At 49.4% G+C, this 17704-nt stretch overlaps 1 protein-coding gene across 3 annotated transcripts; it reads left to right on the plus strand.

Annotated features, from left to right (window-relative positions):
* The first annotated feature begins 183 nt into the window (after positions 1 to 183).
* Positions 184 to 17516, plus strand: maml1 (mastermind-like transcriptional coactivator 1). Of its 3 annotated transcripts, XM_035409044.1 has the most exons (6): positions 184 to 327; positions 2637 to 2925; positions 8876 to 10288; positions 11930 to 12124; positions 13700 to 13844; positions 14691 to 17516. In XM_035409044.1, exons 2-6 carry the CDS (start codon positions 2644 to 2646, stop codon positions 15710 to 15712), a joined length of 3057 nt encoding a protein of 1018 aa, XP_035264935.1. In that variant the 5' UTR covers positions 184 to 327; positions 2637 to 2643; the 3' UTR covers positions 15713 to 17516. The 3 variants fall into 3 exon arrangements, with proteins under 3 accessions (XP_035264935.1, XP_035264932.1, XP_035264934.1); XM_035409041.1 differs by lacking the exon at positions 184 to 327 and having other exon boundaries at positions 1235 to 2925; XM_035409043.1 differs by lacking the exon at positions 184 to 327 and having other exon boundaries at positions 1235 to 2925; positions 11933 to 12124.
* Positions 17517 to 17704: the final 188 nt, after the last annotated feature.

The raw sequence follows: 17704 nt of genomic DNA on the forward strand, positions 1-17704 counted from the left end.
ATCATCATCATCATCATCATCATCATCATCATCATCTGTATCTGGAATTACGCGGTACAATTTAAACAACTGCATGCCAAGAAGGGAGTGTAATATTTTAAAAGAACAAAAATATAAATGCTGGAGTTACAGCCAGTTAAGTTTTCTTTGTTAGATGAACATTTTAATTGCATAACGACATTTTATATAATCTTGACCTGACAATTAAGAGCACTGCAGCTGCTCAGAGCAGCGTAGTGTCTGGTCTCTGGAGTGGTGCCGCCGAACAGAGAGGCACGAAATCGGGCATCACCAAGGTTCGGTGTTCAGTCTGCGCTGGAGCGAAAAGTAAGTGATCCCAACGAAACCAGCAAACAGGTCGGCCGATTTATGATGAAAGTTCCCCCATGCAATCAATCCCGAATGGTATGTGATAATTGCTTTCCTCCTTTAGCGCCTGTCCAGACATTGCATGACCCAGCAGCCAACGTGTAGGCCAAAAGAAAGCCCTCATTCGGGGAGAGGGCTCGAGCGCTGATTACCATTATTGTTTGAAGTGCGTTCACACCAATGTCTCCAGATAGCGTTATTTACATTGTCACTGACGCCTGTTTTTCTTGACTTCGGCTATGTCAGGAGTCACCTGTACTCGTACAGTGGCGCAGTGGCGTTGCAAATACGTAGACATATGTTTTTGTAAAGTTTATCATTACAAATGCAGTCGTGTAGGCTAGTCTACTCGCTGGCCAACATTCACTGGTCTATGATATTAAGTAGCATTATAACAACATGTAGGCCATTGAGATCTTTAGAGGTAACACTTAAATATTTTAACGATATTGGGGAGGAGTGCATATGATTGGGTCATTGCTGTAACACTATTTGTTTGGTAATGATTTATTCTGTTTATTGATACGATTTATTTTATCATATTGGTAGTACGATACGATATAGTTTATATAGCCTACATCTTGAAACTTTTTCAGATTTGTTTCCTAAGATGCAAACGGTACAGAATTGCTGAAAGAATTCCCGTGTGAGAAAATGGTGATTTAAAAATGTTTGACTGTTTGCCACCCGCCCACGCAAATCTTTGAAAAACGTCTCTAGTTTGTGAACTGGATTAGACAGCATTTTTTCACGTTTTACACTCATCTCGTGTGAATATGTGGATTCCGATTGTTCGATTCTGTTGTCAATCAATGAGATGGGCGGGTGTGCAGCACTGGTTTCGTGACGCTATGCTGTGATGCAAAAGCTTAGAGAAAAAAAGAGAAAAAAGAAAAAAAACTTGTTTCAAGATGGCGACGGAGGGCTGCTTGTTCATTGGAAAACAATAGAGACAGCACAACAGAGTTTGGCTAGTTTGTTGCTACATTTTGTTTTTCGTTCTTAATATTTCTGGGGTTCCAAGTCGGTGGGTCTGAGTTTCCGGGCGTAGTCCTGACTGGGATACATTTGACCAAAGCGACAATATCATATTTTGTTACATCCGTAACTTGCAAGGTATTCAGCTAGTAATGTAGGTAGACCTATCGAATAGTGCACTAGAACCAGTGATCAGCTGTTTCGAGTTTTTAAGTTACTTTGAGTTTATTTTATAGAGAGAGATTCTTCCGTGTAATAATTCCGTTTCATCAATTGGCAAAATGTTAGGACAAGGTGGTTGTTTCATCCATGTAACCAGCTGGCTGGGGAAATGGTTGTGTCGGTTTTAAATAGCTAAGTTTGCTAGCTTGCCAGTTTACTCGCTTTCCAGAATGAGACGAGAGTTGCTGGCTAACGTTAGCTTTTAAAATTAGCTAGCGGTAGTTTTTACTTGTAACCGACGTTCATATGTGAAACTGAAGGGCAGAAAGTGTGTTTTTCCACAAAATATGTTGTTGGTCGACTGAGAGAACTATCAAAACCATGTAGTTTTCGAGTTAACGTAGTCCGAGAACGTGGTACTTTTAGTGGTTTTAGTTGGCTAACTTGGAAACTTTAGGGGAAAGTTTAGCCGGAGCTAGCTGGTCGTATTTCCATTGCTGAATTTATTGTTCCATGCTTGTTGAAGTTTTCGTCAGGACGGCAGTAAACTGACTAGGCACAGATCCTTCCGAAATGAATATGTAGCGAAACATTTCTCAAACTTGTCTGTTCACAATGCGATGGATGTTAACGAGATTTTTTTATATGGCCTTATGACCACAGGTAGCAAGTTAGCTCGCTAAGTAAATAGCCGAGATTGTAGGCTACGTCTACCTAGGTGGTTGTAGAGTTAAATCAGAATGTTTGTGGGTTATAACAACACTCATTGTTGGCTTGTGTTAATGGAACTTTAATTTTGACGTTACTTTATTATGCAGAAATCTGACATTGCTTTGCAGCGTGGTTGGTCACCCTCTGCCCGACTTATGTTGTTCACTAGAATACCGGTAGTCAAGGCTAAATAACGGGTTAATTACTGTTTTTGATTGTAATTTGGAGGAAAGTAGGGAAAATTTGACAACATGGAAGTGGTTCTGGATTTGTAAAGGAAAAAGAAAACGCCCACGCAGAGAGGCGCAACTTTAGCATTATTTATTTCATCAGAACAATTGAATTCGAAGCCCCAAGTACTACTCAAGGTTTATATGCTTATTGATGATGGCGGACTTTGTTGTGCCGCGACACAGCGCAGTGATGGACCGACTCCGCCGGCGGATCGAACTCTTCCGGCGGCATCACACCAGCTGCGAGAGCCGATACGACAACACTGCGAGGGAGCGGTTGGAGTTGGACCAGCAACAAACTTTCGCACTGCACCAGCGCTGCCTGCAGACCAAGGCCAAGCGGTCGAGCAAGCACAGGCAGCCGCCGCCAGCATCTGACCAGACGGGGCTGAGAGCCACAGGCACCGGCGGCAGTACTTCAGACCCTGCCGACAGTGCAGCTGCAGAGAGCAGGAACAACACTCGGCTCGCGGTAAGTGGCCGACCACAGAGTTAGGATTTTATTACATTTGTCTAAAATGTGCTCGGGTTGGCCTGGACAGCATAACTGCAAGTATGGATCACACTGTTACTACTGCGATTTGGCACGCGCAATTCAACCCTTACACGTGAGGCCAATCGGCTCTGCAAATATTAATGTGAAGGCTAAACTGCACATCGCTAAGGTACTTATGTAGCCCATATAATGTGGCGCGCTTTAATGAGCCTGCCCGAGTTGTTCTGCTCACCTGATCCTTGGTGAGACTAAATTACTTAGCTACTTTACCGACTGTCGTATGCAGTACTTAAAAAGTCCAGGAGAACTTTAACTGCTGGACTGCCACTGACTGTTTCAGCGGTGGCCCAACACTGGCTGCTTTCTGTCACATGATCCTTCCAGTTGTTTGTGAGAGATTTAGGACAGAATGGTGCCCCCTCAAGTGCTGGTCTGGGATCTGCTAACTCGACCCTCATCTGAACCCCAACCGTTTTGCAGCGAACCTGTACTTACTTTAAAGCATCCTCAGTTAGCATTGCTATTTTCCAGTTACTCCAACCTTTCAGTGGGGCCATTACTTTATTTTGCACCCTTCCAATTTAACAGTGTCGAATCTGACCCCTCTATGCAAAAAATATAAATCACCAGTTGATGTTTGTTAGACAATGAAGTAGGTGCCTGCTAGTGAAAAGTTCAGCCGACAGTGGTCACCTTTTAAAAATAAATGAATACTTTGTAGGTGTGGCTTAAGTGATGCGTCTTTAAAACATGATATCAGGCCACAGAAATGACAAGAGATTTTCTTATGACTCAAAACACAGTTCTGGCCTTAAGGGCTCCTATGACTTGGGCCTTTCTCTGTTGGAACAATTACTGACTTTTAGCAGGATTGCCAGTTGCGTTTACATCTGCGCATGTAACAATGGCCACCGTTGTACCATAGTTGTTGAGGGAAAAGCTACTCAATTGGCCAGACCCTATTCATAGTCACTGCAGCCTCCTCTGTAAATGTACAAGAACACATGCGTGTGCTGCCAGCTCTTTATTGGTCTGCTAGTCCACCAGCTGCGCTGCAGGGACGTTGCACAGGAGAAGACTACACTTCCCAAGCGGCCTGCACTGTGCAGCCTGCAGTTGCCCAGAGGAGTCACCGTTGTGTGGTGATTGACAGCTCTGCTGATTGAAACCCCTCCCTCCTTTTGTGATAATTATTACCTTCATCACTTGCACTTAGAAGAGTCAACGCCACTCCAAGGGGTGTGTCCCTACACTGGGAATGAATCCTTTAACCAGATAAGCTGTCTGACAACCCCGCAATCCGCCAGGATTTTCTGCTTCCTGTACTAGAATGATTGCTCAGTAGTGATTCTGTTTAAAACGTGTGTAGTTTCTTTTGTATAATACATTTGTTCGACAAAAATCTGAAACCTCCGGTTGAACAGCCAGTCCATTGTAGAACTTTTAAAATTCAGCCTATTGGAAGGATCATTTCCTGAATTATCCTACTTTAGTCAGACGTCGGTTCAGTATTACAAACCCTTTTTTTGATAGAGCATAGCAGTGCATTTAAGTATAGTTCTATGATTAGATTTGGCCTGCTTAAAACAGCAGATGTGAGCTTTGTAAGTTCAGGTCCAAGGTCACATTTTGTTGTGCCTATTTCAAAGATGTGTTACCTCAGTGCCGGGGTGAACTTTATCTTTCTATGCCGTTATTGGGACTCAGTTATTTTTATTTTTAATCGCATTTGAAACATGTCAGTTGCTCTGGATAACTCCATCTGCTGGTCAAATGAAAGATTCTAATAGGACCGGGTAAGGATTAGCCCTTTATTTTTAATTGGGGAAAACATGTTTTTGAATGTCTGACTTTGGCCTTTCAACCACAACAGGTTTGGTCACCTACACAATGTAGTGAACAACAACTTTTGTTCACTACATTATTGTACTGGTGTTTCACACCAGAGACTGCTTCCACCTAAATGGCAGAAAATAGTTAATGTGGTATCATTCATGTTACATAACGCCTTTTATCCTAACCTACAAGGTTTGGTTTTTACATTTTGTTTTGTACTTTTTTTGCTTACCCTTGTATTCAGTCTCTCCGCTCTCCTCACAGATTAATGAAGCTTAATGGGAGCATTTTTGTACAAGACTAGCTTGCTATATTCAAACATAATGGATACCCTTGGCCTACTAACCATACAGTTTAAAGCAAGCTTCTACTTTATAGCCAGTTTTGAATCGGCAGTGCTAACAGACTTTAAAATGAGCAAATTCTTTTCAGTTTTACACAGACTAGAGGGCTGGCCTTGTGTAATGCTGCTCATGGGTTATTATTTAGGCTTTTACACAGGTTCACCTGAGGTAACGTCACAGAGCAGTAGGCGGGATGACTGTTGCTATGGGCGTGTACAGCACAGATGTGAAGTATCCGTAGCTAAGGAAGTATAAACTTTTTTGAAGCTCCTCGATTGGGAGACTGGCATTTATGACGCGGTCTATCATTTTACAGCCAAGTGCCCACACGATTCAAATGGGCAGAGTTGGCGGTTCCTGTTGACACTGCAGAATGCGAAGTGCGATGTGGGCGGGGTCCAGTGCCGCTGGAAACGATCACCCTCCCGCCACCTTGCTGTTGCCCCGTCACCCGAAGGGTTAATCGGTCCAGAGCTCGTGCGCTGCGGACCCCAGTTAGACCCCCCGCCCCAGAATGGACCAGCGCTCGGGCCCTGTGGACCCCAGTTAGCCCCCCCCCTCAGAACGGGCCAGCGCTCGGGCCCTGTGGACCCCAGTTAGCCCCCCCCCCCCAGAACGGGCCAGCGCTCGGGCCTGGCGGACCCCAGTTAGCCCCCCCCCTCAGAACGGGCCAGCGCTCGGGCCCTGTGGACCCCAGTTAGCCCCCCCCCTCAGAACGGGCCAGCGCTCGGGCCCTGTGGACCCCAGTTAGCCCCCCCCCCCCCAGAACGGGCCAGCGCTCCGGCCTGGCGGACCCTAGTTAGCCCCCCCCCCTCAGAACGGGCCGGCGCTCGGGCCTGGCGGACCCTAGTTAGCGCCATTGTCGCGGCGGAGCTTCAAAGGGCCGCGCCGCTTGGCTGTGCCGCGGCAGGAATTCGGCACGCTTCCTTGCCTCATTGAAGCCTGCGCTCCTGCTCTTTTGTTGTGGCCTCTCGTCCATACAGATGGTAATTAGTTTCATGCGGCTGAGGTTTTTTTGGGTGGGTGGGGGGGGGGGCGGGGCGGACGGAGGGAAAGGGGGGGTGGACGGGGGGGTGTTGGAAGGTTGAGATTGAAGGCACAGCAGAAACCAGTCTTTCAGGTTCTGTGGCCCTGGAAGTGAGTCACTCCCTTTCTCTCCTGTGGAGACAGGCCAGATCAGACGATCCACGCTCGTTTCGGCCCAGCGCAGCGGGCCACATGAAACGGCACACACGCCAAGTCACAGGCGCAACAGAGCGGGCTGTGTGCTCTGAAAATGAACTGGGCGTGGAACAGGCCTGATCAAACGAGCAGCGTTTGCCTGGAGCTCAGAGTGAGACACGGGCCAGATCAGGAGCTAATTCTTTATTTTTTTTTCAGACTGTCAGATGAAGCGCTTGCCGCTTTTCTGCAACCATTGAGCATACGAACAGACCTGAGCAAACAATCAGTTTTGCTGGGAGCTCAGGTTTAGCTGGTCAGGCCAAGTGTTGTTTTCCAGAGGGCACTGTGTGTAGCATGAACCAGATCAAAGGACCAGCGTTTGCTGGAGGCACTGAATGTTCCTTGGGTGTGCTCCTTCAGTTTGTTGTAGTGAGGAAGACACTAGGCCAGATCAAACGAGTCGTGTGTTTTGAGTACATCCAGCTGGGTCTCCACAGGCAGACAGTACAACACTGTTCTGGGTCTGGGATCTCACAGTTCTGTCTGGAAAGGGGAGTGCCTGTACTCTGAGAGAGCTTTCACTCTATGACCAATTCTGACCAGATCCTGAAGCAAAGACAGTCCAGCCTGGGATCTTTTGGTCTGGTTTCTTTAGCTGCTCTAAATTGTGCACAGCAGTGGCGAGTTGAACCCACTTGGTCCTCAGCATTGCTCTTCGATCACCTCAGCAAAAGTGGACTCTCACCCGACATCTTTGTGTGGGTGTATTTTTGCGTTCACGGTAAACAAGTAGAAAGTGATTTTGACCACTGGCTAACTCCAAAATGAGGAAAGAAAATCAGAGTATTAAGATATGTGTTGTAAGTAAACGTTGCGAACGCAGCAGTTTAATTCTATCCCATCATACTCTGGGCAGTCAGTGGACTGTACCCCTTAAGCGAATGTGCAAGGAAGCTCTTAGCTGCCCATCGTACATGCTTGACAAGAGACACCTGCGGTGTCTTTTATATCTTACCTTCAGCAGCCCCTCCCACGCAGGTGCCTCCGGTGCCTACACCATGGGATAGGTGCCCGGTGGAGCTACGGTGGCCTTGAGGAGCCAGAATACATTAATAGCATTTCGGGCTCTCACCATGATACATTATGGGTGTGGCTGGAGATGAACTGTCACTTGACTGGTCTGTTTTCTGTCCCATTGCCCTCAGCAGCTCATATGGATCTGCTTTTCTGGCAGAGTGCATGCCTCCGGAGGCCAGGGAAGCTTTTCATGCTTTTAAGTCTGAGAGAGGCTCACATTTAAAATGGATATTCTATCTCCTCTGGAAAGGATTAAAATCGGAAGTAGAAGATTGCAAATCGTGCATGATACTATTGTGTGTGTGTGTGTGTGTGTGTTGTGCGCGCACGCTCGTGTGTGTGTGAGATTGCTTTTTATTTCCAAAATTTTAGGATGTGGTCTAATTGCAGACGTGCAAACCCAAATCCATATATGTTTTAAGTGTGGGGAAAAAAAATTCAATTTCAGAAGCTTTACAGTTAGCTTTGAAGCCATTTAAGCAGGTCATTTCCACTTGCATAGCATCACATTCAGCTGCACATAGCTTCTGCACTGTGCTAATTACAGACGCTGCACTAAATGTAGTCCATCTACATTCCACAATGGCTGTGGATTGACTTCTTTTACTAAACAGCAAATGCTGTGTATTTAAAAAATGTTTGAACACGCATTTAGAAACAGATCATACAGTTACTGTACTCGCTATATTGATTGCATTCACTACTAATTGTGGTCACTATACCAGCGGTCACTTCACTAATTGTCACTATGCTGAAGTTTGAACATGCATTTAAAAACAAATCATACTTTCAAATTGAGTAGGCTATTTGAAGCTCTATGTGCTTTTGAAGAAGCAATTATTCAAATATGATTAGTGCAGTGTTAATATAGGCTAATTTGAATGCATGTTTGACCCAGGTCTAATAGCTGGGTGTGGGATGTTATGTAACTCCTTCTCTGGTGGCAGTAACAGTCCTTTGCATTGTAATGTTTTGTGTGGAAGGCTGTGTTTTGTAGTTTAGGGTTGTGTTTTGTGTGGAAGGCTGTGTTTTGTAGTTTAGTGTTGTGTTTTGTGTGGAAGGTTGCGTTTTGTAGTGCTTTGTGTGGAAGGTTGTGTTTTGTAGTACTTTGTGTGGAAGGTTGTGTTTTGTAGTGTTTTGTGTGGAAGGTTGCGTTTTGTAGTGCTTTGTGTGGAAGGTTGTGTTTTGTAGTACTTTGTGTGGAAGGTTGTGTTTTGTAGTGCTTTGTGTGGAAGGTTGCGTTTTGTAGTGCTTTGTGTGGAAGGTTGTGTTTTGTAGTACTTTGTGTGGAAGGTTGTGTTTTGTAGTGCTTTGTGTGGAAGGTTGTGTTTTGTAGTGTTTTGTTAGGAAGGTTGTGTTTTGTAGTGTTTTGTGGAAGGTTGTGTTTGTTTGTTCTGTTTGCAGCGCTCCCAGTATGACTGGCTGAGGGTCTGTAGCGCTGGTGGTTTATTAGCTGTGGTGCTGGTGTTTTATTGGCTGTTGACTGACGTGCGTTGTGTCCGCAGCTGCAGGAGTCCGTAAAGAGGAAGTTGGAGAGCTCGGGCTCCCCCCTCAGCAGGGAGCAGGTGAACGGCTTCAGGGACGGCTACCCCCCCTCCAAGAAGGCCAGCCTGGAGGACGGGGTGCTGGGCGGCGTGAACGGGACGGCTAACGGCGGCCTCCCGCCCCTCTCCCCGCGGGACACCAAGCACGGCGTGGGCCTGGACTCCCTGGTGCCCAACGGGACGCGCTCGCAGGGCGGGGACCACAACGGGGCGGGGCTCCCCGACCCCGGCACGGCCCGCGGCCAGGACTCCGACCCGCGGCTGAAGGAGATGAAGCAGGAGCCCGTGGAGGACATCCTGCCCTGCATGCTGCCCTCCGGTGGCGGCATGGGGAACAGCAGCCTCTTCCCCGACCTCAACCTGGACGAGCAGGAGTGGAAGGAGCTGATGGAGGAGCTGAGCGGCTCGGTGCCGTACGAGGACATGCAGGACATCTTCAACGACGGCTTCGAGGACCGCAAGGACCCCGAGCTGGCGGGCGGCGGCCTTCCGGGCCCCCTGCCCGCGGACCCCATCAACATCAAGGCCGAGTTCTCCCCGGCCCCGCCCGTCTTCGAGCAGGAGCCCCCGTCCAGCTCCCCTCAGGTCCGGCCCATCCCCGGGCCGCCCCTGGCCTGCGGGTCCCCGGCGGCGGCCGCCTCGTCCCCGGCCGTGGGGCCCTCCCAGGCCCCCCGCCTCCCGCAGGGCCTCCTCCTGCCCGCCTCCTCCCCCAAAGACCTGTCCCCCGCGCAGCAGCTGCAGCAGCTGGCCGCTCGCGAGCAGCAGAGGGCGCAGCTGATGCAGACGCAGTCGCAGATGACGCAGCCGCAGCTGGCGCAGCCCCAGCTGACGCAGAAGCAGCTGGTGCAGTCGCAGCTCACGCAGGCGCAGCTGGCTCAGGCGCAGCTTCAGAAGCAGCAGCAGCAGCAGCAGCAGCAGCAGCAAGCGGCCAAATTCCACGCCTCCAACGCCCAGTCGTCGTGGTCGCAGGCCACGCCCTCCCAAAGCCCGCTGGGCGGAGCCTACAGCCTGGAGAAGCCATCCAGCCCCGCCCTGTACCAGCAGGACTTCCCCAACGCCAAGCAGCTGCTGATGCCTGCCCCGCCCAACAAGGGCTCCCCCAAAGCAGGGGCGGGGCCTTACATGCAGCCGGGGGCGCACCCGAACATGCTGAGCCACCCGCCGCCCAACGCGCTGAGCCAGAACGCCGCAGGGGGGCAGCCCTCCATGCTGGACTACGCGAACACCAAGCCCCTGTCCCACTACGACGGGGCCCAGGGGCCCCAGGGCCCCTCGTCTGCGCAGAGCAAGGCGGCCCTCCTGTCCCTCATCCGCCAGCAACCCATGAAGCAGAAAGCAGGGCTGCCCTTCCGGCCACACCTGCCCCACGCCCAGGTGAGTCGCTGCCCCGCCCAGCCCAGCCCGGTGCTCCCCCCCCCCACCCCTTTAGGGTTCACACACAGGCAGGGCCTCAGCAGCAGACACCGCAGCGTACAGCCTTTGCCGTGTCTCTTACCTCTGCTCTCCAGTCTTTGAACCTGCCGCGTCTGCGCGCAGGAGAGAATTTGCCCTGGGCGGCCGTGCTGCCGCCCGGAAAAAACCAAATCCGGGCGAGACCCCCCCCCGCCGCCCCCCCCCCCCCCCCCACACGGCATCGAGAGCGAAATTCCTCCAGCACGAAGCCGTTGTGGCTCCAGGGGGTTTTAGAAAGTGCGGCTCTGCTCTGTGAGGGAGGGGGAGGGGCAGGGGGAGGGGGGGAGGGTCTGGCTCGCTCTCAGGTGCCTGCTCTGTGCCGAGCCGGTTTGTCGGCTCCTCGGCTGGCTGTGGAGAGAGAGAGAGAGAGAGAGAGAGAGAGAGAGGTAGAGAGAGAGGGGGAGAGAGAGAGACCGAGCCGGCGTACTGATCGAGCTGACGCTGCAGTAGTCACTGATGCTGCGGGGGTGTTTTTTTTGTTTCTGTTGTTTTTTTTATTTTTCTTTTTATTGCTGAGTTTGGCTCAAACCCTCGTCACAGAAAACAATACCTCTGTGTGTCTGGGTCAAGCAGCTGGTTGCTAGGAAGCCGGTGCAGGGGAGCGGGGGTGGGGGCGTCATGTATGCGAGAGAGGGGGGGGAGGGGGGGTGGTTTGATGACAAAGCTGTCTTTCATGCAGTCCTCCTCCACCCCCACCCTCTCGCCCCCTCAGTGTTTTCTTCCCTGGGGTATTTTGGGATCCTTCTCCGTGCCTTTTTTTTCCCCCTCAGAGTTTAAATATAGGTTCTCTGGCCCACTTGGTTTTTCTCGCGAGACACATTTTTAAAAATATAAATACTGCTCCTTCTGCGCTGCCAGACCACAACATCACAAGCGTTCAGCGCGTCAGACTGCACACGCTCTGCTGAAGACCTGTTGCTCTTGCTCTGGCATTCCTGTGCATGAGCGTGCAGTTCTGCTCGCCCTGTGATGACATCAGGGATTCATTCTGTCACCTGACTGTCAGACACTGATCTCATTTGGTTTTAAAAAATTTTTTTTTTTTTTTTTTTTTTTTTTTTTTAAATGTTTTTTGGACTTTTTTCCAGCTTTATTGGATAGGACAGTGTAGAGAGAGAGAGAGGGAGAGACATGCGATAAAGGTCGCGCGGTCGGAACCGCCGACGTCACGGCTCGTTATGAGCATGTGGACAGTGCTCTACAGGCTACGCCACGAGACACCCCCTGATCTCATTGGTCGATCAGTCCCTATAATCGCACAGATGCATTTAATTTTATGTCTGCAGTTTCAGATATTTTTGTAACTATTTTCTAGCTTTCTTAAAACATGCATTTGACCCATCAGACCCAACAATAGCACTGTTAAACCAGTGGTTGTTGTTTTAAATAACAAATCTTAAGTGCCGATGTACAGAGGTTCAGTGATAGTTTGTTAGCACTCACAACCTGGACTTCCCAATAGTACTTGTATGAGAGAGGCAATAGACCTATGGTTGTAGTTTTGGTTTTTGTGGTGCTCCCTCTGGTGGAGGACTGTGTAATTACACACAGTTTTTCCCCCAGCAGGAGCAGAATGCTTACCCAGCTGGCGCCCACATCCCGGGACCCCCTGCAACCATGGCGACCCAGCCGCCCGGCAACGCCATGGCGGGAAACCACGGCAACGCGGCGTACATGAGCAGCCAGGCGGCCGCTCTGAAGCAGCAGCAGCAGATGCAGTTCTTGATGGGCCAGCGGCAGCAGATCTTGGCCGAACAGGTGAGAGGTCAGAGGTCAGGGGTCATCCCACAGGAAAACCTAAGGGTCTGTTTATGGAAGATGGAGTTCTGTGACTTTGCTTAAATACACAAGTGCAGTCATGACATGGAGAAAAGCGATGAGGCTCCAAATGGAGCTCACTGCACCCTGCATAGAAATGCGTAATATAGGCTCCGTAAGCTTGTATATATGAAGCTTTCATTTGTAAAAAAGAAAAAAAAAAAGAAGAGATGGTCATTTTCTGTTGTACATGTTCTTATGAAAGAGAGCGTGTGAAAAAACTGAACTGGTTCGTTGCTTTCGCCTCCAAATTTAAGCAAGTCCGCGCCCTTTGAGATTTAGATTTATCACCTAAATGGTGATGTTCTGCCAAACGATGCAGGATGCACCTTTTCAGAAAATGGGATCACGTTTTTTCTGGGAAACGTCAGGCTTTCTTTCTTTCGAGCGCTTCCTGCTGTGTTCACAAAAGCGTTCACGTGTGGCCCACGCAGCCGGTTAGCCCAAGCTAACAAGGCGGCCATTTCAGACAGCAGGTAGCCTGAGTTATCCATTCAGTTAAAGGGCTCTGCATATCCAAAAAAACAGATATCCATAGCGAGTATAATTCTACTGCCCCCGTTAGGTGTTCATTCTGCTCGTTGGAAAGCAATATAATATGTATATAGTTTTGTATTGTAATTTTTCTGAATAAAACTGCAGGACATCCCTCAATATGACAGTGTATCATCAACTGTAGTTTTAGTGTAGATATAGGGTTGGGCTGCTTGGCTTTTTTGTTATTTCATAACTTGATGAATTTAAAGAATGCAGTTTTTATTATCTAGTAAGGAACAAGAATCTCACCCCTCCCCCCCCATTTTTAAACAACCTCTTTTTAAAAAATATATTTTGATTGCCATCAAATGGAGCACATGGTTCTGTGTGGGTCCTTGCAAAGTCAGTGTGGGCCGGTTTGTTTTGTGTGTGTGTGTTGAGTTCTTTAGGTACTGCTTGTGTTCTGCGGTGTTGTCACCTTGCCTTTTCATGAGACGGATTTGGGAAGTATAAGTTAGACATTCACGTGGGGGCAGTGTTGGTTTGTACACGTTTTACCTGACCGTACAGATAATTCCTTGTACTACCCCTAGGCGGCGACGTGAAGCAAACTTTTCTTCACTGCTTATGTAAGGAAGGGGTGATTTTGTTTTTCTTCATGGTATGTGACTGCAGGAAATTCTTGCCCTGAGTAACTTATCCTGGGTAATGATTAAAGTTATGCTCTAAGTGTTTGGGAAAAGGATAATTGAGGTAATGGTGTAAGTGTCTTGCATCGATTATGGAGGGCAGTACTCTGGGGCATTGATGCACCTTGTGTGTTGAGCTCTTGTGTGTCTTGCTTATGTTGACTATGTAAGCTGTACTGTATATTTGCTATGTCTTTGGACAGTGTGCGTGGGGTGTGGTGATTGTGTGCTGTCTATATCAATGGCCTGCGTGTGAGATTGTGTGAGTGCGCATTGACCCAAGTACACACGTGTGTGTTTGTGTACGCTGTTTGAAAATGGCGTGATTTTACCACTGCTGTTATTTCAGGAGAAACAGCGGCAGCAGCAGGAGCAGCAGCTGCAGAGGCACCTGACCCGCCCACCACCTCAGTATCAGGACCAGCAGAATTCCCAGCATGCCTTTCAGCAGCAGCAGCAGCAGCAACAGCAACAGCAGGTTAACCAGTTCACAGGTACACCACTGCTCCCATTCTCCCCGCCTGTGTGTCTGTGCAGAGGGAAGGAAAGGGCTGCAGGCTCCCAGTAATGGGCTTCCTGTTAGAATATTATTATGCCTGCTGTAATCTCGCCTCACAGTCCTTCCTTTGTGTCTTAAACAAATGTTCCAGCTGTAACACAAATGATGCGCGCTAATTTGAATGACTGTGCAGCGCCGACTGAGGCTGCTGAGGAATAAGCAAATGCAGAGGGAGGCTGTCACTGTCTGTGTGCCTGTGTTCTCTCCCAGCATCTTTATCTGTCCACTCTGTGAAAGAGCTCAGCCGTCTGTGTGCCTGTGATCTCCCCCAGCATCTTTATCTGTCCACTCTGTGAAAGAGCTCAGCTGTCTCTGTGTCTGTGATCTCCCCCAGCACTCTCACTGTCCACTCTGTGAAAGAGATCAGCCGTCTGTGTGCCTGTGATCTCCCCCAGCACTCTCACTGTCCACTCTGTGAAAGAGCTCAGCTGTCTCTGTGTCTGTGATCTCCCCCAGCATCTTTATCTGTCCGCTCTGTGAAAGAGCTCAGCTGTCTCTGTGTCTGTGATCTCCCCCAGCACTCTCACTGTCCACTCTGTGAAAGAGCTCAGCTGTCTGTGACCTCCCCACGCATCTTCATCTCTCCACTCAGTGAAGGAGGCATATTTCTCCAGGCATTAAATTAAGATCCTGACCCTTTTCCCCCATGCCCTGATATAGTAAATATACACATTTTACCTGAATGTACAGACGACCCGCCAATATCCTGGTACAGTCCTGTGTAATTGATTTAATGTTATTGGTTGACTTCCTGTCCCCTCCTCTCTCCACTGTCCTATAGGCTCCTCCCAGTCTCTGGGGGCCGTGGGCCTGCCTTGTGGCTCCGCCCCAGGAGGGCAGCGAATGTTCCCTCAGGCGCAGAGCATGATGGGAATGGGGGTGGGGCAGAGCGGAGGTCCCGGCGGCGTGGCGCCCCCCGCTGCCAGTCAGGCAGACATGGCGCCCTACAGCAGCATGAGCCTCCACCCCCACGCGGCCCAGACGCAGCGGGCGCCGGGCAACGCCATGCCGGTGGCCTACCGGCAGAACCAGAACCTGCTGGCCCAGCAGCAGCACCACAAGAGCCAGCCCAACGCGGCCCTGCTCAAACAGCAGCAGCAGCAGCAGCTGGCGCGCATGCCCAACACCATGCCCGGTTCCCTCCCTAACACGCTCTCTAACGCGCTGCCAAACGCTCTGCCCGGTGGGGTGCCCATGCAGCCTCAGGCCTGGCAGCAGCAGCACCCGGGCATGCAGCAGGCCATGACCACCCAAGCAGCCGCCGGGAACGGGGGCCTCCAGGTCTTCGGTAACCCCTCCTTCCACGCGCAGTCCCGCCTCCCCAAGCTGCCTGGCTCCACCCCCTTTTCCCAGGCGGGCCTGAACAGCGGCCGGCCCCTCGGTGCCATGAACTCCGCCCAGATGATGGCCGCGCTTCCCCAGCAAAGGACGAACCCCACCCTCGCCCCACAGCAGCACCCCCAGTCGCTGGCCCCACCCCCCCAGCAGCAGGGTCAGCCCCTAGCCCCGCCCCCCCAGCAACAGAGTCAGCAGGTGATGTCGAGCGTCAACCTGCCTGACCTCGGTGCCTTCAGCCAAGCCCAGAGCAGCCAGATGACCAACCGTACCAGCCTGCAGTGCAACCAGGGCTACCCCGTGAACAGGACAGCCAATCAGGAGCTTTCGTTCAGCTACAACGCCCAGTCGGGGAATGGTTTGCCCAGCTTCCCTGGAGAGAATGACCTCATGGAAACGTTACTGAAGAACCAGACAACGCAGGACTGGATGGATGATCTGGACGAGCTACTGGCCAATCACCAATGAGCATGACGATTTTCCAGCCAGGGAGAGAAAGTTGTTTACCAGCCAATCACTGATGGTGTATGTGGGGTCACTGAAAACTTTGTGTTATCAGCCAATGGGCACTGAGTTGGACAGTATGTCTGTTACATTTGTGTGCGAGTTGTTTTGTAACGTATGAAGCTCGCACACAGGACCAAAAGCCTGTAGTCTGAAGTGTTCTCTGGGCTGAAAGTGTAAAGATGAATATTGTACTACTGAACCTGTGGCTCAGTTTGAAACCACTGATTCCAGTCACAGCGCATGGATGAGCAAACTCCTCACGGTTTTTATCCTGTAGTCACACACACAAGGAGCTCAGGAGGGGTGGGAGGGCGTGTCAGTTTCTGTGGTTCTCAGGAGTTCCGAGGTTGTGGCAACCAATATGTAGATTCCTAGCTATGAAATCAGCTGGACCAGCTGGCGCTAAGGGTCATGCTATTGCGTATAATCTCACTCCCTACGTAAGATCATCTCCACACATGCACTTACACCCCGTAAGACAGGGCTGCCCAACCCCGTTCTTGGAGATCTACCGTCCTGCAGGGTTTCATTTCAACTCTTACTTTGGCACTCCTGATTCTGCTACTTAGCTGCTCGTGGAGAGCTCGAACAGTTAAATGAAGTGTGGCATAAGGGTGGAGTGAAAATCTGCAGGACACTGGATCTCCAGGAAATGGGTTGGCCAGCCCTGCTGTATCATGTCCTCTTACAGACACATAGCAGTATTAATCAGAGATCTCCTCCCTGCCGTCGTCTCTTAAAAATGAGTACGCGCCTGGCCCAGCCCCAATTCAGTGGAAGGGCTGCAAGGCTAGCAGGCTAACAGGCACATTGCATTCCCCCCATCCATGAGCTCGTTTGCTCTTTGGAGTCTCAGTAATGTGTTGTTCATCCGTGTGTTTGTGTGTCAGGGCCTTGTGTATGTTTATAAATATATATATATTTTTTGTACGTATGCATTTCCTGTTGTCCAGGAGAAAATAGATCTTATTTTTATATGTACATTTGATGCTGAATCTTTTTTTTTTTTTTTTTTTTTTTGTATTTTATACTTTTAAATAGAGGTCTCTGTAAAACAAAGGAAATATTGTGTAAATATAGTTATTTAGAAATTGTCTTGTGCTAGTCTTTTTTCGGAGCTGGGATGATCTTGATTTCGTGGCTTTTGGGAGAATGCATGCGTGGTGTGCGTCAGTGGGAGAGAATGCAGTCTTACGGTGTGTGTGTTTCAGGCTGATAAGGGATGACGACTCTGGTCTTCTAGTTTTTTTTGTTTTGTTTATTATAAGCCAGCATTGCGGAAGTCATTTTAAAGTTGGATATAAAGGGTTTCTAAATTATTTCAGTTCCTCAAACTCTTTAAATATCTTCACTGAAGACTGAAGTCTTTCAGCCCAAGGTTGTATGAGTATTTGTTTGACCAACCCTCATACCTCTCTACCGCGTTGTTTACTTTGATGTTTACATTGACACATGCCACCAATTCTTCTTACCCGCTAACATCTAACACGCAAGAACTTAATTGGTGAAGTGGTGGCATATGGGACCAATGGAAATCCTGCAATGCATAATGGGATCAGAGAATGGGAATAAAACTGTCGTTAAATCTGGTGTTTTTTGGTGTAACTGGATGGGTTTAAAGCGGTGCTTTCAACCAGCGTGGCAATCCACGACCAGGGTTTACTGAGCTGTTAAAAGGAAATGGGTATCCTGGGCAGACATACGGCATTACTGTCCTGTATTGTAGTGCTAGGTTTTTCAGATTAAAAGAACACTACAAGTACCACTCAGTGTTTTCACACGCTTTTGGTCTTGGTTGTGTTTTTCTCTATAAACCCCAAGTGTCGATTTTTGAAAGCGTCATTTCACATTCAGAATAACTGCTGCTAGGATGCTTTTAAAGGTGTGTGGAATACCTTCTTTGTTTACCCACTTCTTCAGTGTATCCTTTGACATCAAATTTGATGTCCGTTT

The sequence above is a fragment of the Anguilla anguilla genome, chromosome 3, assembly GCF_013347855.1.
Source record: "Anguilla anguilla isolate fAngAng1 chromosome 3, fAngAng1.pri, whole genome shotgun sequence".
Taxonomy (NCBI): Eukaryota; Metazoa; Chordata; class Actinopteri; order Anguilliformes; family Anguillidae; genus Anguilla; species Anguilla anguilla.